At 41.2% G+C, this 23,741-nt stretch overlaps 3 protein-coding genes and 1 long non-coding RNA gene across 4 annotated transcripts in view; 1 reads left to right on the top strand and 3 right to left on the bottom strand.

Annotated features, from left to right (window-relative positions):
* tmem65 (transmembrane protein 65) overlaps positions 1 to 3,783 on the bottom strand; it is a 39,627-nt gene extending 35,844 nt beyond the window's left edge. The window contains exon 1 of the mRNA XM_067611843.1: positions 3,116 to 3,783. Coding sequence (XP_067467944.1) covers positions 3,116 to 3,401 — 286 coding nt within the window. The 5' untranslated portion in view covers positions 3,402 to 3,783. The remainder of the gene's footprint in view (positions 1 to 3,115) is intronic.
* Positions 3,784 to 5,587: 1,804 nt separating this feature from the next.
* On the bottom strand, positions 5,588 to 15,746 carry rnf139 (ring finger protein 139). Its single transcript, XM_067611838.1, has 6 exons — positions 15,094 to 15,746; positions 11,365 to 12,020; positions 10,546 to 10,693; positions 10,269 to 10,375; positions 9,184 to 9,435; positions 5,588 to 8,964 (listed from the first exon to the last, which is right to left on the bottom strand). Exons 1-6 carry the CDS (start codon positions 15,254 to 15,256, stop codon positions 8,164 to 8,166), a joined length of 2,127 nt encoding a protein of 708 aa, XP_067467939.1. The 5' UTR covers positions 15,257 to 15,746; the 3' UTR covers positions 5,588 to 8,163.
* Positions 15,747 to 17,321: 1,575 nt separating this feature from the next.
* On the bottom strand, positions 17,322 to 23,343 carry tatdn1 (TatD DNase domain containing 1). The gene is made up of 12 exons (XM_067611839.1): positions 23,235 to 23,343; positions 21,834 to 21,899; positions 21,701 to 21,750; positions 20,826 to 20,889; positions 20,457 to 20,600; positions 20,266 to 20,308; positions 19,032 to 19,117; positions 18,619 to 18,659; positions 18,425 to 18,501; positions 18,220 to 18,290; positions 17,807 to 17,933; positions 17,322 to 17,677 (listed from the first exon to the last, which is right to left on the bottom strand). Exons 1-12 carry the CDS (start codon positions 23,311 to 23,313, stop codon positions 17,575 to 17,577), a joined length of 951 nt encoding a protein of 316 aa, XP_067467940.1. The 5' UTR covers positions 23,314 to 23,343; the 3' UTR covers positions 17,322 to 17,574.
* On the top strand, positions 18,437 to 19,101 carry LOC137198179 (uncharacterized). The gene is made up of 2 exons (XR_010931601.1): positions 18,437 to 18,520; positions 18,720 to 19,101. It is a non-coding gene; the product is annotated as an uncharacterized lncRNA (long non-coding RNA).
* Positions 23,344 to 23,741: the final 398 nt, after the last annotated feature.

Below are 23,741 nucleotides of genomic sequence, written 5' to 3'. Positions count from 1 at the left end.
TCTAACAAATAATATAATGTTTCACAAGTAATTTTGTTCCCCATATCAAACCTTCAGATAAGCGAGGTCATGAATACAGTAATCAAGTAATGAGAATGGCAGTTTTAGCTTCGATACAGATAAGAAACAAGTTGTTTAGGTCAAATTCTCTCAAGAGAAAGCTCCGTCTTTCTGCAGCCAGGCTGACATTTCAATGTTCTGGCTGGATAAAAAAAAAAATTTAAAACATGAACATATTTCAGTGACCTTTAAAAACTTCCTGGACACTCAGTGGGATTATAACCAGTTATTATTTCCCACAGCAGCTCGACAGTGTTGTTGGAGAGACAATGCTGTCTTTGTGATAACCTATTTTCTTTTCATCCACCTTATATTTCTATTGGACGTCTGGTTTGAGAGGATACTTGTATTTTGATAATAAAGATCAGTCAGGTTCCCTTCCTTTTCAGAATTCTCCACACCTGTGCAGCGACCACAGAAGACACATTCCTACATACAACCTCTTACATAACAGTCTCTCTAGAAAGATGTTTGCCTTCCACTGGGTGTGGACCCACCGCCAGGTCTCGGGTTGTCTCTGAAATATTCTTAACATTATTTTTGCTTGAAACTACAGGATGCAAACACACTCACTCATAAATCCATTTCAGTGCTGTAAACACTGAATAAAAATGCTGTTGTATGGTAGGCGGACAGATTAGCAGCCAGAGAACGGTGATAATTTCCTAAAAATAGCCTTATAGAATACCCCAGAAAAACAGTTTGGGTGCATGCTGCTAATGAAAACAGTTTGCTACACAACAAAGCTGATCTGAAGGCAAAACTCAAACTCTTTTAAGTCTTAGCAGCATTTTTTACCATTTCAGCATTATCTGACAAGACGGGGGGGGGGGGGGGAGCAGTGTGATACTGCAGAGACAAGGAAACACACCACCAGGCTACGAGGACACGGAGTACCTGGAGAGACGACTCCGGTTGCTGTTTTGTGAGGTGACAGAGACGTTTACAGCTCCACAGTCCCCCTCTGAAACCTTTTAAAAATTAATTTACCATCCCAAAATTTTTCCAGAATCTCTCCACACACACCCACACACACACACACACACACACACACACACACACACACACACACACAGAGGAGCCACAGAGTCCCTCAAACGCTCTGAAAACAATACTGTGATCTTTCTGCTTCTGATTCAGCAGCTGACTTTACTATTTCAGTGCTAAGATGAGTCATTGTGGTTTTGGTTTGGCTCACGTGGACACATTTTTTTTTTTCTTTCCCTTTCAAACTTATAGAGAATACCCGTGTGGTGACTCAAAAGAGGAATTACACCCAGTGACTACACACACACACACACACACACACACAGGCTGCAGAAAAATGTGTCAGACCATAGATACACACACACACAAACAATACGAAGGTGTGTTCCTGTGTACCTCCTGTACCTTATTAAAGCAAAATCATTTCACAGGTACAAAATAATCCTTGTATATCATCAATGTCAGTCACTCGTTACTCAAACATATCTGATGTTTTTAAGCTTTTTAAACAGGCAGATTTGGCTCAACTCTCTGCCCCCTTATTTATTCAAAAGGACCTGCAGCAACATGGCCGACTTCATGTCAGATATCAACCGTAACGGTCATCCTTAGTCATCCAAAGTCATGTGACGAGATGCGACGAATTGCTGTATTTACTGAGAAAAACGACGAGTCGACGAGACAGCGGATACTCTTATTTTAATAAATAATAATTCAGTAAATTACATTTTGTTTTGCAAAGTTAGGAAACCAACATTTAAGTCAAACCTGATGTTGTCTTACACATGATATAATGATCCCAGTCTCTTCCACACAGTGATCCATACAGCTTATTAATTAAACACTGATGTCTGATCAATACTCAGTATCGGCCGATACCAGAAGGTATCTGTAACGGGACTGAAAAAGTCAGATTGGTGCATCAATAATTTTTTTTAAAACGTGACTAAAAAGATTATTCCATTGATATTTTGTTTTTCGACTATTCGATTAATTGATTAAATCGTTGCAGTGTTGTAACGTAGCAACAAGAGCTATGATGTTTATCAGCCGTCAATCAAAACGATAGTAAGTGATGTAGATGCTGTGGAGACACTTCCTGTTGAGGACGAGTGGTACAATTCTTGAAATAGAAAAATAAATGGAAATAAAACCTGTGCAGCTGTCACTGCAGCCAAGAACAATAACATGTTTTAATCTGGCATGTCATGTAGAATATATGTGCTTGTACTGTGTTTGTTGTAGGTACATGTGGTGTCTACATCTCTGTCTCTGATGTAAACTACTTAATGAGTTACAAATCTAATTAGTCAAAGCCCAAAGGAATTTGCAAGAAAACATGACAACACACCTTCGCCAATGTTGTTGCAGTTTCTACAGCGGCCACCTGATGCTACAGATTGCACCTTTAAATATCTCAGTATCTCTACACCATCAGCTAACACTCAACCAGCTAATTCTAGGGATGAACAATTAATCTTAATATTAATGAAACCGCCATATGACTGACTGCATTTTTCACACTGCAGGTGAAATGTGAGTCAAAATAGCATTACTGTGCTGCAGATGTCCTGGTCTACACATCATATTCTACTGACCCCTGCAAATATCACATCATAATCATTTTAATATGGGTTTTTTTCCAGTCAAGATGACAATAATGATGTCTAATATCGCAAATCATATCGCAGTTGCAATATCAGTCAAATTAACAGCAATTAGATATTTTTTCTATATGTTCAGCCCTAGGTGTGGCCAATTAAGAGCCTTTGAGTGTGAAAGAAAGGCTCCACCCGTTGACTGGCACTCCCATCAGAGGAGGAGAAGGAATCCAAAACTGAAATCACCTGCTGAGATGACAGACTGGAGAGAAAACCTGTCAGCTGTCGGCCACTCCTGAATAATTACCTTTACACAATGATTTGCACCTGCACTTGTACCAAGACTGCACGGTATATCAATACCAACCAATATGAGACCGTTAAAATATCAGTGCATATTGTGCAGATAACCTGACTTCTCCTTCTGTCTTCCAGAAGATTTTCCACCTTTGAACTTGTTTTCTCACCTTGAGCGATAGCTATGGACTCGAAACTCTGCAGCTCCTTCAGTAAACACGCCCTCTCGTTCGGATGGAGTCGGTAGATGAACTCTTTGGCTCTCTTGGGGGAGTTGAGCGGCTCCCCCGGCTCGTTTCTCCCGTGTGTTCCCATTAAGCAGCTCGGTGTGTGGCGCCCTATCCCCGGCAGCCTCACCGCTGTCACCCCCGCAGCCGCCGGTGGCGCCTGCCGGAGTCCCGACGGTAACTTCTGTACAGCCGACCGGAGAGCTCTATGTAGGCACAGCTTGAGCATTGTGGCAAAAATAAATAACTATCCAGTACGTTAAATGTAAAAACTGCTTTTCTTGACGGTTCTTTGAGCGCCGACCTCCGTCACCGTCTCCCCCGCTCCGACAGCGGCTGCCGCCCGGGCAGAAGTTGTATCTTGTTCGGTCCTACCAGTTAGCTAAATCCGACCTTAGTGGGAAAGAAAGCGGCGAGTTTTGTTGACGGTTTCTCTAAAGCTCAGGTTCACTTTCAAGCAGCCGCCCATATCTTCTTTTCTCGCCGTCCGCCGTTCAAACCGCCTCATGATCTTATAAGACTCGGAGGTCAGGAGTTTGGCACATGAAGTTCAGGCTAAGCTGAAGAACTAAAGCAGCGTGAAGCTAGCCGGAATCCAAACGCGCATTTCCGGCGGTAGCTTTCAAAATAATACGACGTGCTTCCGGTTATACCTTTCCACATTAAAACCACTGGTACTAAACACTAAAAAGACTCAATTTGATTCAAAAACTAGAAATATTAAGTTCTTTACTAGACAGTAAACAAACACAGATATACCCTAATTAGACACCTAAATTATGCTGTAATTAGAAACCGCATATTAGACCCAAAATATAAGACACTATTATACCAAATTATACTCTAATTAGAAACCAACTACTACACTACTAGACACCATTTTACAAGATCACATATATCAGATCCAAAATATGGTATTGTATTTGATTTCTAAATAGACTATGATTTTGTAAAATGGCGTCTAATAGTGTATTAGGATCTCCTGTTTGGTTTCTAATGTTAGGGGTATTATTGTCACTTGAGGTGCGAGAGGATCTGGATTCAAAACCCAGATGAGCCCTCAATCTGTTCTGACCTGGCTTTTTGGCCACAACAAACAAGAGACACGCCAAGTTTTAATAAAAAGATATTTTTAAAGTTTAAAGTACGGGGTTCAGAAATCAGTGGTGCATGTGATGTATGAGTGGACTGTGTGTGTGTGTGTGGGTGGGTGTTTTAAGGTAAAAGCAAAGACAGGAACTACAGCAGCATAACCAAAACAAAGGTACCTGTGGGACAAAGCAGAACTGCAGCAGAATGATAGAGAGAGAGAGAGAGAGAGAGAGAGAGAGAGAGAGAGACAGAGAGAGAGAGAGAGAGAGAGAGAGAGAGAGAGAGAGAGAGAGAGAGAGAGAGAGAGAGAGAGCGAGAGAGAGAGAGAGAGAGAGAGAGAGAGAGAGAGAGAGAGAGAGAGAGAGAGCGAGAGAGAGCTGCACTGCAGCCAGACTTAAAATAACCTGGGAACATAACGAGGCCTTCAGGTGCTCCAGGTTACACTAACAATCACCTGCAGAGAGAGCAGACAGACAGGTGAACCACAGAGCAACCACAAGATGGCAGCAGGGGTCATCACACTAATTACAGTATGATTTGGTATAATAGTGTCTATGGCATTATATGTGGTTTCTAATTGCAGCATAATTTAGGTGTATGGTGGGTTTAACTGTGTCCAATAAAGAACAATATATAACTCGTTAGCAGGGCCTTAGACTGGATTTTGTAATTACTGAAGTCATAAGCCCAATTTCCCAAATCCAGAACCCCAAATAAATTTGCCACAAAGCATCAGGAATTTTATGATTTTACATTTGTTTGTATTATTATGAAGTTTATCTCCTTATGTGGTTTTGTAAATGCTGTTTTGACGCTTTTGTCACATTGACAGGTTACATTTTATCTAAAACTTTTGCTAAGATATTCAGAATAAGACATTTTAATCAAATATTATAATATATGTGTAAATGTAGAATGTTAACTACACGGGATCCCAAAAGTCCTGTTGCTATGGCTCTCCTGTTTGTCTATTACACATTTATTATAATTTAACGAGATATTAACAGCCTCAGTTTAACCCCTGGCAGGTGTCCTTAATAATATCTGATAACTCATTATGAATAAACTCCAGTTATCACAGTGGCAAACAATTCACAACCTCTCAAAAGAACCTTAATTATTGATCTACGTTGGGTGTGGTTTGGTTTATATTGCTGTTGAGCCTAAAGTCTTTAACTCAAACTGGTGTCTTAACACACCAGAGCTCCCGTGTGTGTAAGTTATGAGTTATTATTGTATAGTGAGTAGAGAAATGTGCTTCATATGTTTGTGAGCGAGTCATTTAAAGGTGATGTTGGTGATGTTTCACATAAAGGCCGAAGGCAATATCAAAGATGATTTTATTTACATAAATCTCTTTTTAAAACAAAAGGCAAAATGATCAGCTTTTATCTCCTCGAAAAGCTTTCGGAACAATCAACCTAATAATCAAAGTCCTTCAATAGCAGAAACATGACTAAAAGCACTGCTTTCTAATCAAATTAGACCCCCCCCCCAGCCCCCCCCCCTCATTTCTTTCTCATTTCTTGCAGCTTAATTTTCTGCAACCGATAATTACAACAGTAATAAACATAAGTTTGTACTCAAACCCTAAAAGACGTTCAGGCTGTGGAAGTCTAAACAAGGTAATACTCGTAGGAGTTGTGCTTGAAAGCTAATACAAATGCACGATGAAGATCTCTAGTCATCCAGGGACCTGTTGTACTGTCAAGATACCGTCGAGGCACGTTTTAGTGCCGGTAGTTAAAAGATCTTGGATCAGTGTTCAGTAGGACATCTGCTGCTGACCGGTCCGCTTCTCGTAGCTCGACGTCACCACAGATATCACAGATTGTATGAAACGACAGCGTCTCTGCAAACCTCTGAAACAGTTTTTTTTTTAACGTCAGAACTTTTTCCAGACATTCCTACAGCCCGTAAAGTATGTTTAAGGCCTGGAAATTCAAAAGGAAAACGTATCTTCCAGCCCTGCAGCGGGACCCCTGAGACTAGAAACACAGTTTGAGCCTTCGTTTAAAAAAAAAAAAAAAAAAAAAAAAAAGGTGCTGTCGTCTCCGTTTGTCGGCCGAGATATACGGACAGAACAAGAAACCTTCCTGTTTGTACCAGTGATTCAAAACAAAACAAAAGGTGCATTTACTGAATGACACGATGACACTCTTTGGGGGAACAAAAAATGACAATTAGCACATACGTTAAAAACAAATTATGGCATGTTTTTCCTTTTTTTTTTTAAAAAAAAAAAAAAAAGAAAGCAAGTACGTCACAGTAGACAGAAGAACTTGCAGCTTTTCATGATGGATTTTTTGGGACATGTACAGAGAAATCATTTTATCCAATACATTTTTTTTTTTTGGGATTGAGCTCTTCATTTGTAAGCTTGCACTGCGACTCCACACCAGCACTCTTTATCATATAACAACCGATTCTGGGTCTGAAAATAAAAAAAAAAAAAGCTTTTAACCAAACTGAATACTGATTATGAGAAATGAGGAAAAGTAGCATAACTGAAGGGGGGGGGGAGAAAAAAAACAAACTTCTTTTATCCTAAAAAAGGAGAAAGTGTGCATGTATCTGTTTTTATTATATGTACAATAACGTACACAAATGTAAGCGCGGTCACACAAGAGACCAGTAGTTAAGTAATGATAAGAGGTATATCAGTGATTACAGTAGGAAGTCACTTTAAAAATCAGACACACCTCTCTCTTGTTTTTCCTCTCTGGTTGGCGCAGAGTTGATAGAAAACTGCTTCACTCTCTCTCTCTCTCTTTCTCTCTCTCTCTCACAAATATTCTGTTCAAGACGACAAAATTAAAAAAAAACGTTGGAACAAATTAAACCTCAAACTCGGGCTGCGATCAATCTGCGAGTCGGGATTTTGAGAGGCTGATTTAGTTTAGACGAGTTTAAATCGATGTTTTGAGCCTTTAAAAACTGCCGACGATCACCGCTCCAGTCTTCTCTTATTCCCACAGAGTCTGCCGCGTCAGTCAAACATACACAAAAAAAGTTCTTTCACATTTATAAAATCAGTCCTGAAACACTCAGATACCGACTCGTCAGATTGATCCGAGCTCGGATTTGTTCCACAGTTTTGTCGTTAACGAACCAAAACACTCTCCAGCATTTTCCCTCCAAATAATACACTGCAAGGGAAACGTGAACTGCATCTTTAAGACATCATCTGAGCAACATTTCATGTCGGCAGTCGCACACACACACACACACACACCAGGTCGTATATGTATATGTATATATATATATATATATATATATATATATATATATATATATACACACGTATATATGTATATGTATATATATCCTGCTCATTGGGGCTGCATAAGTGACTAAATTTAAAACAGTAGCTGAAACTTCCTTCCTTCGTTCAATAGTTTGCTCAACGAGGCAGAGATCTGATATTTTTATTTCATCTGACTGATGTGTGTGTGTGATTTTTTTGAGATGTGGGGAAAATAAACAGTGTAGAGAGACAGCTGTGCCCACATGTGGAGATCTGTATCAGGGATCCCCGATAATCCGTAAAGACGAAAACATCAATATGATTTTTGGTCTACGTCACGCAGCCCCGGCACGCACGCACTCACACACACGCACACGCACGCACACACACACACACACACACACACACACACACAGATGCATTCATACACACAGACTGAGAGCAGCAGTTACTCTTCCTTGAGCCCTTATAGAGTAAAACCCAAATTCAAAATCAAACAAAAAGAAACTAACAAGAAAAAAAAAAAAAAAAAGAAAATGACATCCCTGACATTTTTCAAGAACAAATTAAGTTGCTGAAGTTGTGTTTTATAATTCTTTTTAAGTTAAATATAATAAAGATATATGTATATTTATCTATAGATCTTTTATTGTCAGTCCTCTGTGGAGTCTGTGTCATCATTGATATAGTCTTCTTCTATCGGCGTGCCGCCGTTTTGAGTCCCCCATTCGTCTTCGTCGTACTCTATGCTGTCGTTGTCCTCCAGCAGTTCGTTGTCCAGTTCTCCCGGCCTGCCAGCGGCCGCCGCCGCTCCGGCCGCCGCCCCGGCCGCCGCCCCGTCGACCGGCAGCTCGTCGTCTGGCTGTCCGTGCTGGTTTTCCCCCGCCGCCGGAGGGGCTGCGGGAGCGGCGTCCTGCGGCGCGGCTGCGTAGCCCCCGTTGTTGTTGGAGAAGGCGGCTCTGTCTCGGCTCTCCTCCTCCACGTAGACTCTCTGGTGGCACATGGGGCAGGTGTCCTGGATGTAGAGCCACTTCCTCAAGCACAGCGCGTGGAAGTAGTGGTGGCAGGGCGTGATGCGCGCCGAGGTGGCGAACTCCTGGTAACAGATGGCGCACACGTCCTCGATGTCGCTCAGCTGGTCGCCGCGCACCTCCGGCAGGGAGTTGATCTTCTTCACGGCCGTGCGGCGGTTGATGAAGGTCTTCCAGCCGTTCTTGGCCTGCAGGTAGATGTTGAAGTAGGCGTGCAGGCACATCATGCAGGCGCGGATCTTGCTGCCCGACTCGAACATCATGGTGTAGGCGCCGTTCCCGAACATGATGACGCCGAACAGGAACTCGATGATGTTGCCCGTGGAGCGCACGTAGTAGACGTAGTCGTCCAGCTTCTCCCACAAGACGTTGGAGAAGCCGTCGGCCATGAAGAGGCCGTAGACCGTCAGCGACACCACCACCTGGAGGGAGGGAGGGAGGGAAACAAGTTACATACGGCGTCTTTAGCCCCGCAGGAAAACAAAGACTCCATGACCGTTTCCACGTTATTTACATGTATCAACTTCTCCTCCAACTGATGCATCAACCTCTGAAAGCACAAACATCACGACGACAGGCTGAGAAACAGACGTGAAACACCGAGAGCTTAACAAACGCGTGATCAAACCCTCCGTTCTCACCTTGAGGCAGAGCTCCACGCAGAAGGCGGTGACGGCGAAGAGCCAGGTGTTGAGGGCGTAGTGGTGCCAGAGGGCGTAGCTGAGCGCCACTGGGAGCACAAAGAGCGCCAGGGACACCAGCAGCACGGGGAAATGGCGGCGAAAAGAGGAGACGTGAGAGGCGCTGAGGGACATCAGGACGGGGTCGGTCATGCCGTGGATGAAGTGCAGGATGGCCGTCAGCAGAAGGCACATGTTGCGGCTCAGGCGGACCTTCGGGGGGCAAAGCGAGAGAGGGTTCAACTCTCTTGACATGTGACGCTAAACCGCAACCTCTGAGTTTCTTCATGACGTATCACGATAACAAGAGGATATTCTCTATAAAATCAGTTCAACATGCCAGTGAGCTTCAACAGACTTTAAGAACAACAGACAAACTTCTGTAATAAAAGCAAATAGGAAACATAAATATCATCTGCATCTTCTTTTACAGAGTATTGATAGAACTGTGCACCGTGGCGATCTGATCAATCTTTTTTAAATAAACCAACACAAATTGACTGATTATTAAAAGCGAAGCAGCTTTAAGCATGAAATATGGTTGAATTTTCATAATGTGCAACCCTCATATGATGGATTCTCCTATAACTTCATGCAGTTCTGTTTGTAATAAGTTCTATTATTTAGTTGTCAGACGAATCGTTGAGAACATAAACATAACTAAACATGGTTATATCTGAGGAGGTTATTAGATTGTTTATTTTTATGAAAGCCGGTTCGTGCTCTGCAGACGTTTGTGTGCAGCTGTCTGTGGATGCAGAGAGCATGAACTGGCCTTTAAGAGTTCTGTATGTATATCAGAGGCTTTAGGAAGAGCTTGTTAATAGCAGCAGCTCTTGCAGATGTCAAGCTAGTTTAGAGGAAAAGGCGGAGACGACACGGAAACGATAAGAAAAGAAATAATAAAGAAAGTTAAAGAAAAAGTTGAGAAACACAGTGAACATCCAGTTTCTGATCCCTCTCTACATCCTCTCATTATACCCGACATATTATACACAAATTAGTGATCAACGTGTCTATCGGTTGGGGGTGTTGTGATGACATACTAAGCGTTCCTCGGGGTCCAGGCTGCTAAGGCCGGTCTGCAGAGCCAGGATGAAGAACAGAACGGGAGCCACAAAACCTAAACGTTTATCTTCCTCCTCCGTCGAACCTGAATGAGACAAAACACCAAACTTCAGGCACATTTTTGCTAAATGTTCCTAAATGTTGTCCAGCGTGTACAACATATTTCCTGCGGACCACACACACACACACACACACACACACACACACACACACACACACACACACACACACACACACACACACACTCAGTCGTACCGATGAAGGCCAGGATGCTGAGGCCGAGGTAGTGCGCCACGGAGGAGATGACGGCGCTCATCCCCAGAACGGTGAGCGTGGAGTCACAGCCGGAGATGATCAGGTTACTGGTCAGATCCCAGAACACGTCCCAGCTCAGCAGGTAACCCTGCAAGAAACCATGGAAACGGTACAGTCACACAGCTACACGAGAACCAGCTTTAGAGCCTGACAGATACTGGATTATTGATGCTGACACTGACATATGAGATTTAAAAGCTGATAGCGATATATTAGCAGATATTAGTCTTTTTAACACAAATACATAACATTTTTATAAGGATCCTTTAAATTTGGTTGTTTTTCACCATGATATATACTGAGCACAACATTTTACAGATGAAAAACTTTTCAGGCACCGTTTTTAAATAACCTGAAGCGAATCTTTGGCATTTCTGTACTGAAAATTCTTGCTACCTGTTGGCCGACATAAACGCTGATTTGATATAAAAGAAATCATCCATCCTGATGTATCAGCTGGACTCTAGACAGGGTCCGAAATAAACATCCGCCAAGCGCAGAGTGCAGGTAGATTTTCCGGTTGGCGAGTAAATCTTAGAAGACTATCCACCACACAGACATGTAATAAAATATCTGTTTGTCCCTTTACAGTGTAGACATGTGCACCGTATGTGTTATGTGCGTCTAAACTGGCTAACTAAAAAGGTTATTTATTATTTTGGCTGGTATAAAATATGCTTGGCTGGTGAGTTAAGTTAATTTCTTCTTTTCTACGTTGCAGACCTGCATTAAAAGCAGACTCAATGCTTCTGATCTTACCTGTGAGTCAGAGCTGCCGTCTGTTGCAGCGCCCGTGGCGTCGCCGCTCTCCCTCCTCACCGCCCGCACCACGTAGACCAGTATCAGCGCCTGGGCAGTGACCCGGGTCAGCCAGAACACCCGCAGCACGTCGGGGAACCTGATCCTCTTCCACGTGTCCTCTAGCAGCAGCTGAAGCCCGTAGATCCGGTACATGTGCCGTACGAGCAGGTAGACGTACCGGCAGGAGTAGTAAAACCATTTGAGCCTCATGGCCAGGCACACGGCCGTGTTGAGGGCCAGCGCCAGGCCCGAGAACACGGCCACCAGCTGCCTGACGTCCACGGGCAGCTCGATCATCAACCCCCAGAGAGGGATCATGATGTCCAGGACCACCAGCGCGGCGCACACGGACTGGAGGTTGAGCAGGAACACGTAGCCCACCCCGAAGACGAGCTGGACGGCGGCCATGCCCAGCCACAGCGTCGGCCCGTTCCTCGGCAGCAGCCTGAAGCCCAGCGCCGCTTTGTAGTAGGCGCTGTAGAAGTCTATGTGAGAGGTGGCGTAGTAGTTGATGAGGACCGCCGCCATGCCCAGGAGAACGGCGAAGAAGAGGGTGTAGAACTTGAACAAGGCTTTCTGGGAGAGCAGCAGCACCACACTGGAGATGAGGACGCCTAGAAAAACACAAGACACGGCGGATTAGTTTGTCTTATTGGAAGCTCACGACAATCGATCTGCCTTGTTATAAAGTGTGAACACAGTCCGGAAAGCAGAAAAACATCCAGGCAAAGCACAACAAACTGTCAAACATTTCTTAAGTCATAAAAAAAAAAAAGGTGCACAGTGGAAAAATTACTATCATGAGATGAAAAATAAAACCACAAAATGGATAAAACGAGAAAGGAACGCTGTCAACAATACACATAATAGCACAGCAACCAGCATAAAGCACTAATACTGCATTCTGATTGGCTGTGGATGAGCTGAACCAGTCGGACGATGTGCTATCTGCTAGCAGTGCTATCTGTGCAGCGTTGCAGTAAAACGTGACGTCAGAGGTCTTTGCATATATGTGACGGCCCTGCACCACCTGTTTTATCCTATCAAATAAAGTGGCTCATTGCACTATCCTACATCCCAGTAAAGGGTTAAAGGTTTAGTTTTGCTTTTAGCTATAGTTTTACTCGTGTTGTCATAAGCTTTTTTTTTTAAATGTAGGATTAAAGAGAGCTTCCAAATGTGCCTTTTTTTAAATAAACACAAAACAACATTAACGTGGGCTCTTATTGTCTGTGGAGAAGAACCTCGCTGACTACACTTTAAATTGAAATGACATAAACAAAGTTCACATTTCAGTTTTATTAAGACTTGTTTTTAGTTGTATATCAGGCCGACGTTTCTAGGTTTACTGTATGTGAGGGAACTAAATGTTAAGAATCGTGTGGTGGGGAAACATGAGACCGGACTGTTGGCTGACCTACTTGACGAGCACCTCGTTTGGCCCGTCGCCACTTGCTTCTAACCCGGCGGCGCTGGACTCTTAACACCGAGAGGATTTTCAGAGGGCACGAGTAGTTCAAAGGTCTACAAACTGTACAAACAAGGGAATTATGTAACCCGCTTGCTGTTTATCTGTATGTCTGTTAATGCCTCAACATTAAGCTACAACAGGTTGTTCTTAGAGAGCATGAAAACTGGGATTAGTGTCGACTGAGTTCAAGGCAGTGAAAGGCTTCATCTATACCTGTCCCCGCTCATGTGACTATGATTATTATGCCATAATGTAATAATGTATAATGTAATGTGACTGCTGAATAATCAAATAGAATATTATGCCAAACTTTCTGTTATAGAGTTACAGTATCATTAACTTAAATGTCATTTTACTCTAATGTCAAAATGAACAGGAAGTAAATCCTTACCAGAAAAAATCAACATATGTTTCACTTCCTGCAACAAGATCTTGAATATTTCCATTAATATCAGACAGGAATACTAAGATGATGATGTGGTTACTAGAGTCCATCAACAGGAAATGAAGTTAGAGGAACATATAAGTCATTTTTAAGCTAAAAATTTGACGATTTCAATGGTTCTGGGTCCATTAATGTGAATGAAATGTGGTTTTCTTAGTGTGTGTTGGTAAACTGAACACATGTTGGGTTTTGAATTTGTTGGTCAGAAAAAAAAGGAATTATTTGCAATATTAATGTTGTTCATAAGGCCCATATATTCAGTATAAGTCCACGCTTTAGCTGAATATATACTCAGTTAAAGGATGAGCTCACAATTTTTGCCTGGAGCCCAAATGAACAGTGAAACCTGTTTTTCTTGCTGTAATCATTCCTCCTGTTCATACTGACCAGTAGAAGATCCCTTCATAATGACCTTACAATGGAAGTCCCTCTTTTTGTTACTATACTTCCACCTGCAGCTCAACAGGGTAACACTGTCCGAGGAAACACAAAGAGGGAATTTGATGCTTAAAAAGACTGTAAATGTGTCAGATATCCACTTGATATGACTAACTCAGACTGCTGAAGCTGAATATAAACATTTAAATGAATGTGTGGACACACTGTGGATTTTGGCCTCCATCACTTCCATTGAAAGCACATTTGAAGGATCTTTTAGTATCCAGTATGAACAGGAGGAATGATTACAGCGAGGAAAACCTCTTTCACTGTTCATATGGACACCTGACTGCTGGTTTAAGACAGACTTGTCCTTTAATGACGTGACGTTGATCCATATACTATTTGTCTTATTATGACTCTTAACAGATATTCAAATCATTTTGGAAAGAGACCAGCTCAACACCATATATAGTTAATTCTTTGTTTGTCATTTTGTCAATGAAATACTTCCAAAATACTCAAAATCAAAGTTGTTGCTGAACATTATTTTTTCTTCTGCTGTTGTTCTAAGGAGATTAAAGTCAACAACAGTCAGTTATACAACAGTTATAGCACGCTGAGACTGAACGACATGATATCTGCCACTTAAATACTTGTTTGAATGATGTTTTCAGACAGACTTCTGTTTTCTACGCAACGTCACAGAGGATAAAGAGGCATATGTTGACAAGTAGGCTGCATAAAAATATCCCTCGTAGTAATAAGCCTGTTATAAGACGTATTTAACATACTCTAAAAAAATCCATCATATATAAATATGTAAATATACTTCATTTCAGTGGAGGCTTCAGGTTTCCACGTCACACCTGTGTAAGTTGAATTTTGGACCCGGACTATCTTTCAAACTATGTGTGATGTCACTGCTCACAGCTTCCACCCCAGTAAAATCTTCAATGAGCGCAGAGAAACTTTCCATTTTCAGTAGCTGAATGTGAAAACAACCTTTCTAGTGTCAAACTCGACACGTACATCATTCTGTACAGTGAAGCTAAATAACGTATTTTTGAGTTGAGGAAGGTTTTAAAGGAAGGGAAACAAGAATTTGACCAAACAGCTGTGACAAAACAGCTGACGTTAGCTGCTAGCCGGCGTCAAACCAGACTACATCAGGTTTTAGGTAAACCTGTTAAGCTTTGTGTCAGACAAAACTGGCTTGTATTGATATTTCTGCTGCCGGTTAAATCGGCTTTAGCCGGTGTGACAGGTGACATGGCTTCACACTGCTGACTAACGTTCAGGGCTAGCAGCCAGCTAGCTGTCACCTTGTCGTGTTTTGTTGACAGATTTTGGGAGCTCCTGAACAAGACTTTACACTTTAAGAAATGCTTACCCATGACTCTGACCAAAACCTTCCCCATCGCCCCGGCCCAGCCCGAACCGGGGTCGTAATAAGAGTTAAAAATGGCGTCGATAATAAAGATGCAGGGAACTCGCAGAGCCACATCTAGCACCGCTAAGGCCTGCTGGCCCAGCCGGGCTTGAGTGGACGCCATGCGGCTTCAGTTGGGAGGGCTTACAGTCCCGGAGAGCGCCGGTTATCCATGTAACATTAAAAAAGTCCCCCGGCAGCTGCCTCTCGTCCTCCGCTTTGCTTTTTTTGCTGGCGTTTATCTGGCAGCTGGGAACCTGCTGTCGTCCGCCATGTCCGCTCCGCTCAACCTCCTGTTGCTGCTTCTTCTTCTGTTTAACGCCAGACTGTCGCGTTATTACCGCCACCAGCCGTCACACCGCAGCACTCACGAAAACATCAAGATATAAGATATCTTTCTAGCGTCCATTTTCTGTCCGGGTTGTTAGCTCTTCAGGAAGTTTTTTTTTTCCTCTTTTTTTTTTTTTTTTTTTTTTTTTGAAGACCGCAGAAGTTGCTAGGCTGTTCGAGAAGGACTGTTCCAACGTGACGTAACCGAACGTCTGTTCCGGTGTTGTGGCGTCAGAGGGTGTGGCAGGTGACGTAAAACGTTCACTAAAAGACAATTTAAGTTTTTGTTACTCTCCATTTTAAAGGCAGTATAAGGGCCACAGTGAGATAAAATATGTTTTTGAGATATTACGAGTGTAATTTTAAAAAAAACTTTATTTCAGGAAGGCTTTTTCATCTTAAATCGTCTTCTTCTTCTTCTTCTTCTTCTTCTTCTTCTTCTTCTTCTTCTTCTTCTTCTTCTTATCATTATTATTATTTTCTTTATGTTGTGTGTTCTATGTTATTAATACTGTAGCACTTTGGGTTTCAAATTAAAATTTTAAACATCAAAATTTTAAGGGAAGTCTATTACTTTGAAACTCCACTGCTTGGACATCTCTTATCCTACAGATCCCATTCAAACTTTAAATCGTCAACAAAACTTTGAATTTTCAAAGTTGTATTCTGTGTTGTGATACCTTTTGTACTTTTAGAGAAATTTAAGTCTAAATTGAGGGTATTTACAGCAATTTTCAGACCTCATCAGTGTGTTGTGTGGGTTTGTCTCACTCCCACAGTTTGAACTCCTCAAGCACATATCACACCTTAAAATGTTGCCACAAGCCTCCTCTCTCTCACAGTCTAAATATATTTCCCATAGGAGTTATAGTTTTTGAGATCTAGACCTTCAGCAGCAGTGTGTCTCCTCACCCTCCCATTTCTTAAACTTACAGATTCTTTCTTCCTTCAAACACTTTGTACACACATTACATCCTCACTCTCAGCTAGTCCTGCTGCCACTAATAATATTCAAATCTCTGAGCTAGAAACTTCATTTTAGGGCAAATCAATTTTTTCTCAACAAGATGTGAAATTGTGGTCTGAATTTCAGGGTTCCCTGCTGGCTCTGTGGTTAAGTCCCTGTTAGATTACGAGGTTCTGGATTCAATACTGGCTCATGGCAGCGCTCCTCATAACTCTGCTCTTATAAACAACGTTGCTTAACATAGTTATTATATAACATCATGTAATGCGACAACAGTACCCTTTAATATTATAGGAATGTCAGAGCCAAAGTCTAAATGTGAAAATCTGATCTTGTTTGCTATTTACGGTGTCACATGGTAGCTCAGTGCTGTCTAACATACACCAGGTTGTAAGTTTGATCCCAACTGTAGGCCATGTTAGTCTTGGTAGAATTTTTTTTTTATTAGAATCTTTTCAGCTGCCAGCAATCAATTTCAGCTTTCAGCTATCAAACGCAATTTCTTCAGAAATTACATTTTCTGGTTGTGTGATTGCTGCAAGCAAAACATAAAAATCACATCTGTGACTCCACAAAGAACATTTTTACATTCCTCCAATCTGTATGTGGTTAAGTTTAACAAAAACCTCACTCTGTGTTTGTGGAAATTATCTGTAAATATTTTTTTCTTTCAACAAGGTCATCAATATTCAGTGGTTTTATTACATTATACATAACTAGAATAGTCTTGCACACAGTACTTTGAAGCATTTTGTATTCTTATAGTTATGTATTTTGTATATAAAATTTACTGTATAAAATATATTATGTTAAAAAAGTGAAAAAATTATGACTTTAAAGATGTTTAAAGGGAGGAAATTTTTTTATAACAATTATAAATGCCAACCACAAGTTACCACATCTTTATAATGATGGTTTAATGTTCGTGATCAACAGTCAAGAAACCAATAGGAACTTAATTTGCAGGTAAATGAAAGAGAGAAAGGACAAATAGTTTCAGCACATGAAAAATGTAATTTCTTTATTTGAGAGGAAGACAGATCAGAAGCTATTTGACTGAGTTTTACCCCTGGACCCATCATTCAGAGAGGCACTCACACACAAGACACACACTCGCTCCCGTGAAGGTTTAATCTGGTTTATCATCAGCTGGAGCTGAAGAACACTTTGACGGTGTTGTTGTAGATTGTGTTGGACAGCTCCGCTGGGTCTTCTTCTCTCGCTGCTGCCATCACCTCTAGAACTTGTCTGCAGGCGGGGGACAATCAGTGAAATGTAGACGTTAGCTAATGAAATTTAAAGATCAGTTAATTTAATATTCATTCATTGAGTTCTACAAAAGACTCTACTCTCTAACTTCACACCGACGTTACTCACATGATGTGACAGGGCTCATTCCTGTCCTTCAGACAGTGTCCGGCCTCCCATTTCTTCTTTGTTGGAAATGTAGTTTTAAGATATTTGGAGCCTGCGTGAGTGTTCTTCACGCCACACCACGGAGCATCTGGGAAGAAACAGGAAGGTATTAATACAAACATGAATTTAATATAACAGTTTAATAACCACACTAACAGCAGCTATGTGAGTTGTGATAAAACATGTTATCTTAGATTTCAATGTGTCACAAGACAAGCTGGAAAAAGTATAAACAGCCAAAAAACGAATTCCTACTTAACTGGAATATCAGGAACATTTGGCTTTAAAAAGTTAACATCAAGGTTCTGTCCCCTATGTAATGGCCACATTCTGTCAGTGACTTTCTTAATTACAGCTAACTGGCTCCAACTCACCTGTTTCTATCATAAGTCTCTCGGTGGGGATAGACTTCATAGCTTCAATATTGGCTTCTGTTTTCAAGGAACTGAAACATAGAATGAAGTTGCAGAATCGTTAATATGTGCCATTAAAATGTCCTTCAAACAGATGTGGATCAGGTCAGGTCAGGTTTTAAGGTTCGGAGGGAAACTTCAACATCACATTTCAAAATTCTCTCACCATCCATTTATTCCAATATAAAGGTCCAGGTCAATGAGAGCAGCAGCGTCCTCTGGCGTCCCATCGAATGAGTGGACCTGAAAGAGACAACTACAGGTAAGAAGCTGGATCCTGACTTGATGCTTCAGTTCTATCTCTGGTGCATTTATTGCTGTTAACTACAGTTAAAAGAAAAGTAAATAAATGAATCTCACCACTCCTCCAACACATCTGTCTCTGTTTCTCTTCATGATGTCTGTCAGAGCAAAGAAACAGTGAATTCCTTTAACCTGAAAAAGTCCCTCTTATGAAACAGACCAGGCCCATCCATCCATCCATCCATCCATCCACCCAGCTATCCATCCATCCATCCATCCAGCCATCCATCCATCCATCCATCCATCCATCCATCCATCCATCCATCCATCCATCCATCCACCCAGCTATCCATCCATCCATCCATCCATCCATCCATCCATCCATCCATCCATCCAGCCAGCCACCCATCCATCCATCCATCCATCCATCCATCCAGCCAGCCAGCCAGCCAGCCAGCCAGCCAGCCAGCCAGCCATCCATCCATCCATCCATCCATCCATCCATCCAGGCCTTTGATGCACAAACCCACCTATGAACTCTTGATGTGAGTTTCTGCAGTGCAGGAACATGGGCAGCTTGGTCTCCTCTGCCAAGTCAAACTGCTTCTCAAAGTATCTGTCGCAGGCCAGAGAGAGAAACGTAGTTACTGTTATAGTTGTGAGATACGGAGACAGCAGCAAACTGAAAGACAACAATATTGTTGATTAATCAACGAAAATGCACAAACATTTTATTTTTCCATCTCCTCAAATGTGAGAACCTGCTGCTTTTCTCTGTTTTATATCATTGTAAATTTAATATCTTTGGGTTTGGGCCTGTTGGTAAGACAAATCAAGCAGTTTAAAGATGTCCTTGTGGACATTTTATCAAGTAACAAAATAAATAATTGATAGATTAATTGCTAATAAAAATAATCACTTGTAGCTGTATTTCCAACATAGGCTGCAGTTGGATGTGAATCTAGGATGAAAAGATAATTAAAGACACTACAACTGTAAGCAGGTGTATCAGGGTCAAAGCACCTGATGCACCAATTTCAGGCGACCAGGGGAACAAGACCGTCACTGAAGAAGGGTTAATATTTGTTTCTTCACTTAGGCAGCCTCAGAATCACTGGTATTTGGCCCTGCAGGACAACCACCGCTCTACCCAGCTAAATCTTTGCTAAAGTGCTGGAAGCATCGATGAGTCCAAACTTATAGAAGAAAAACACTTAGAACTATGCAGTGTTTCTTTTTATTTTGAGCTTTTAGTCATATCATCAGAGCATGTGATGAAGGTCTAAAAAAACATTTGAATCAAACAATCCGAGAAGGAACAATCTTCTGACGTATACAACCTGTGACGAGGCATCAGTAGCCAAATGTACATTTTGATGGGTTGGAAGAGTTGGAGGGAGGGTTAGTGCAGCTTTAAATACTCAGTAGAGACATACAACCTTTAGAGCTGCAACGATTAGTTCATTAATCAATTAGCAACTATTTTGATAATCGAATAATTGTTTAGGTTGTTCTTTAAGCAAATACTCAATGGTTTCAGGTGTCTTAAATTTGAGAATTTTCTACTTTTCCTTGTCTTAAATTGGATGTTTTGGATTTTGGATTGTTGGTCGGACAAAAAATAACAATTGATGACGTCACCTTGGGCTCTAGGAAATTATGATGGGCATTTTACACAGATTTTTGAAACGATTAATCAAAAAGATGATTGAAAGATTACTTGATAATGGAAATAATCGTTAGCTGCAGCCCTGATTAACTTACTTGAGTTGAGTCTCCTTTGGGCAAAACTCCAATCTGTCAAAATCTGGAACAAGGAGAGAAGACCCACATCATATTATAGTATCAACACTTCATTCAACAATAGAAACACTGACATAATTAACTCATTTCTTGTGGATAAAAACAGGAATAATTTCTGTTTTTACACATGTGTTTTATAATTTTATTTTCACCTAGTCCGCACTCTCCAATGGCCACCACCTTTCCTCTGTGTGCTGCTGCCAGCTCTCTCAGCCCGGAGAAGTACTCCGATTCTCCGCTCTGCTCAAACTCACTGCAGCGGGTCGGATGGCAGCCGACCGTGCAGAAGAACTCATCTGTCATGAAGGAGATAAAGAAAAAAAAAAAAAAAAACATTAGCTTGGTTTGGCTCATTCTGCTCATGAAGAAGTGAAGTGGAATAAAAAAATCACATCATGTTAGTCTTGCCCCTTGGCTCTGCAATACAGTCTTAAAAAGACTCATGGACACTGTAAATCAACTAAATACCATTCATTGACGTGCACTCTGGTCCGCAATACGTTTGTCATTGCTATCGTTACCTCTGCTCTCGGCTAGTTTAAGGGCCTCCCTGCTGTCTTCGAGGCTTCCTCCTGTGATCATGAACTGTAACAAAGCAACAGATATCACATTACTTACAACTGAGACTAAAGACTAAAGACATAAGACTTTTTTTTCAATGTACAACCATGCTAGCAGCTCTGTGAGGCTGTATTTAGAGACAGCGGTGCGCAGCAGGGGATGATGGGAACGTCATTTGTTTTGACCTGAGGACAATGCTGGAGGAAACGTTTCAGGATCACCAAGGTTGTTCCAGTAGTTGTTAATATTTTACTCGAAACAACAAATGTCGACATCATCGGGTGCAAGTTGGAAAGTCAGCGGATCACCAAAGTCATTAGGTTTCATCATCTGAAGCAAGAGTGTACAGCTGCAATGATTAGTCAATTAATCAATAAGTCGACCAACTGAAAATTAATCACCAACTATTCCGAAAAGTAAAATTCTCTTGTTCATGCTTCTTAAATGTGAATATTTTCAAGTTTCTTCAGTTCTTTATCATCATTGGTTGCATCTTGGGTTTGGGGAAACAGTGATTGATATTTTTCACCATTATCATCCAAACGACTAATTGATTAACCGAGAAAATAACCGCCAGATTAATGGATAATGTAATCATTAATTGCAGCCTTACATGAGTGTCTGAGCCAATCCATCTGGTTGATGTTGAGATTTTTCATTGGATAAGTGGAAATTTTGACCTGCTAGTGGAAGCTTGATGCAAAGTCATGAGGATTCATCCTGTGGGGGGGGGGGGGGAACCGTGCAAAATTCATGGCAATCCATCCAATAGCTGTTGAGCTATTTCTATCTGGGATATGTGCACTAATATCAAAACGATGGACGCATGTCTTACCTTTTCAGCTCCGATTTTGAGAGCTCTGTCGATGATCTGATCGAAGTCATCTGTCAGAAAAACACAGCTGGTCTCAGACAAACGTTTCCTCCAACAGCTCAGAAGTCAGAATAATAAAAGAGGAGATGCTCACCGTCGTGTTTCTGCTTCCCTCTGTACAGTCCTCTGAACATGGGATCTGTCAGGTTCACACCGATATCTGGAGACAGACATTTTGGGAAATATCGATACTGCGATATGACAGCAAACATTTTCTTGTGATACATCATTGATGTGCTGGAAGCGATAACGTGTGGATGTTATGGACAAAATTGTTATCGTGATAATTATCAAAGCATTATTGATCCAGATATGTTTGCATTAGGGCTGCAACTAACAAATATTTTCATTATGGATCATTCTGCTAGTTATTTTCTGTATTTATTGATCAACTGTTTAGTCTGTAACATGCTGTAAAATAGTGAAAAATGCCCAAACAATTTCCTAACACCCTGTTGTATAAAACAAAGGAAAAAATGACAAACTTATAAATTATTCATAGCTTATCAAAACAGTTGCAGATCATTATAACCCTGCCAAGGCTACAGGCATGGTCAAGGCTTCAGTTTCCCTTTGGAGCTTAATGAGGAGTAACATGTGGGACTAAATTGGTGTCATAATAATTGACCAAAATCTCCCAAGAATCAAACAAAAACAAATTAAATTGACAGTGAAAAATAAACTGAAAGCAAAACAGTGACCTCAAATGCAAAACTTTCAATAAAACTACACAAGAGTGAAACATTTGATTACAATATTCTCCACTTTTCTTTCACTGATCAGGATTTCTCTTTTGTTGTCACTTAATGTTTAAGTTTGATTGTTGAACTTTTCAGTTTCAGGTCAGAATTGTTCAGTTTTAATGGTCTGGAAGTGCAACAAGTACGACTTACCATTGACCTGTCCCTTCAACAGTAATTACAGCCCTGTAACACCTGCCCACACGCCCTTTGTGTCAGAACTGAAACTGAAGAATTAAGCAGCAAAACTGAGTGACCACAAAACTTTTCTTGTACATTTTGCCTTTGAGGTAATTTTTTGCTTTTGATTTATTTTTATTCTATTTATTTATGCATTTATTTGGATGCTTGAGAGATTATTATGACACAGCTGTAATCCCACAGTAACAGAGTTAAAAGGGTTTGATTCTCACAGAGGCTAAATCAAATATTTTCCACCACTACCTTCAGGAGTCACTTTACTGCCAACACAACACCTGCTGCTGCTAGTAGTAGCGGCTGTAGTGCAGTATAAGCTCTGAGTAGGGGTGGTGAACTGATATAAACCAGAGACAATCCATCTGACGTTTCCCTACACAGCTGCAAGCCTCTGTGGCTGCTGTGTTGTCATTTTCAGCAGGGCTAACTCAGTTAGCTCCAATGCTAACTAAACATACAGACTGGTCTGTTTACGACAAACACCAACACGCAGAGACACTCAGCGTCCTTATTCTGGCTTCTTATGTTTTATCTAGCTGTAAAAAAATGTGTCTTACCAATGAATTTGTGCTGAGCCATGGTTGTAAGAGCAATGCTTCTGAAAAGAACCACACATGCAGCTCTGACCAGTCCCATACTGTAGGAATACCGTAATTACTGTAGCAGATGGGAATCACAATAATACCTATTTGACTCATAATCTGTAGGAATTAATTGCTATGAATAATTTGAGTCATTTATTGAGGAAAAATGCCATTTGCTGGTTTCAGCTCCTCGTTTTTTTGTTTGTTTTGCAAAACAGAAAACCTAATTGAAGTTTTATTTGGGGAAAATTGTAACAATTCAATGACATGTTACAGACTAAACAGTTGATCAATAAATTTAGAAAATAATTGGCAGAGTGATCCATAATGAAAAAATCATTATCTGCAGCCCTAATTGAAACATATCTAGATGTTTGGTGTCATTTTGCAGTATTGATATTTTCCAAACTCTCTGTCTCCAGATATCAGTGTGAACCTGACAGATTTTTGGTTTGACTCCTTGAAAGATATTGTTTGATT

The sequence above is a fragment of the Thunnus thynnus genome, chromosome 15 (genome assembly GCF_963924715.1).
Source record: "Thunnus thynnus chromosome 15, fThuThy2.1, whole genome shotgun sequence".
Lineage (NCBI taxonomy): Eukaryota > Metazoa > Chordata > Actinopteri > Scombriformes > Scombridae > Thunnus > Thunnus thynnus.
The sequence above is the reverse complement of the archived record's forward strand: the minus strand, read 5'-3'. Positions and strand labels throughout refer to the sequence as shown.

Excerpts from the sequence above, each read along its gene's own strand:
- rnf139 (XM_067611838.1), bottom strand. The coding sequence starts at position 15,256 with ATGGCGTCCACTCAAGCCCGGCTGGGCCAGCAGGCCTTAGCGGTGCTA. Across the intron at positions 10,694-11,364 it reads ACGGCAGCTCTGACTCACAG|GGTTACCTGCTGAGCTGGGA; the intron begins GTAAGATCAGAA and ends GGTTTCTTGCAG. Across the intron at positions 10,376-10,545 it reads CAGCATCCTGGCCTTCATCG|GTTCGACGGAGGAGGAAGAT; the intron begins GTACGACTGAGT and ends TGTCTCATTCAG.
- tatdn1 (XM_067611839.1), bottom strand. The coding sequence starts at position 23,313 with ATGGGACTGGTCAGAGCTGCATGTGTGGTTCTTTTCAGAAGCATTGCT. Across the intron at positions 21,751-21,833 it reads AGGGAAGCAGAAACACGACG|ATGACTTCGATCAGATCATC; the intron begins GTGAGCATCTCC and ends TTTTTCTGACAG. Across the intron at positions 19,118-20,265 it reads CCAAAGGAGACTCAACTCAA|ATACTTTGAGAAGCAGTTTG; the intron begins GTAAGTTAATCA and ends GGCCTGCGACAG.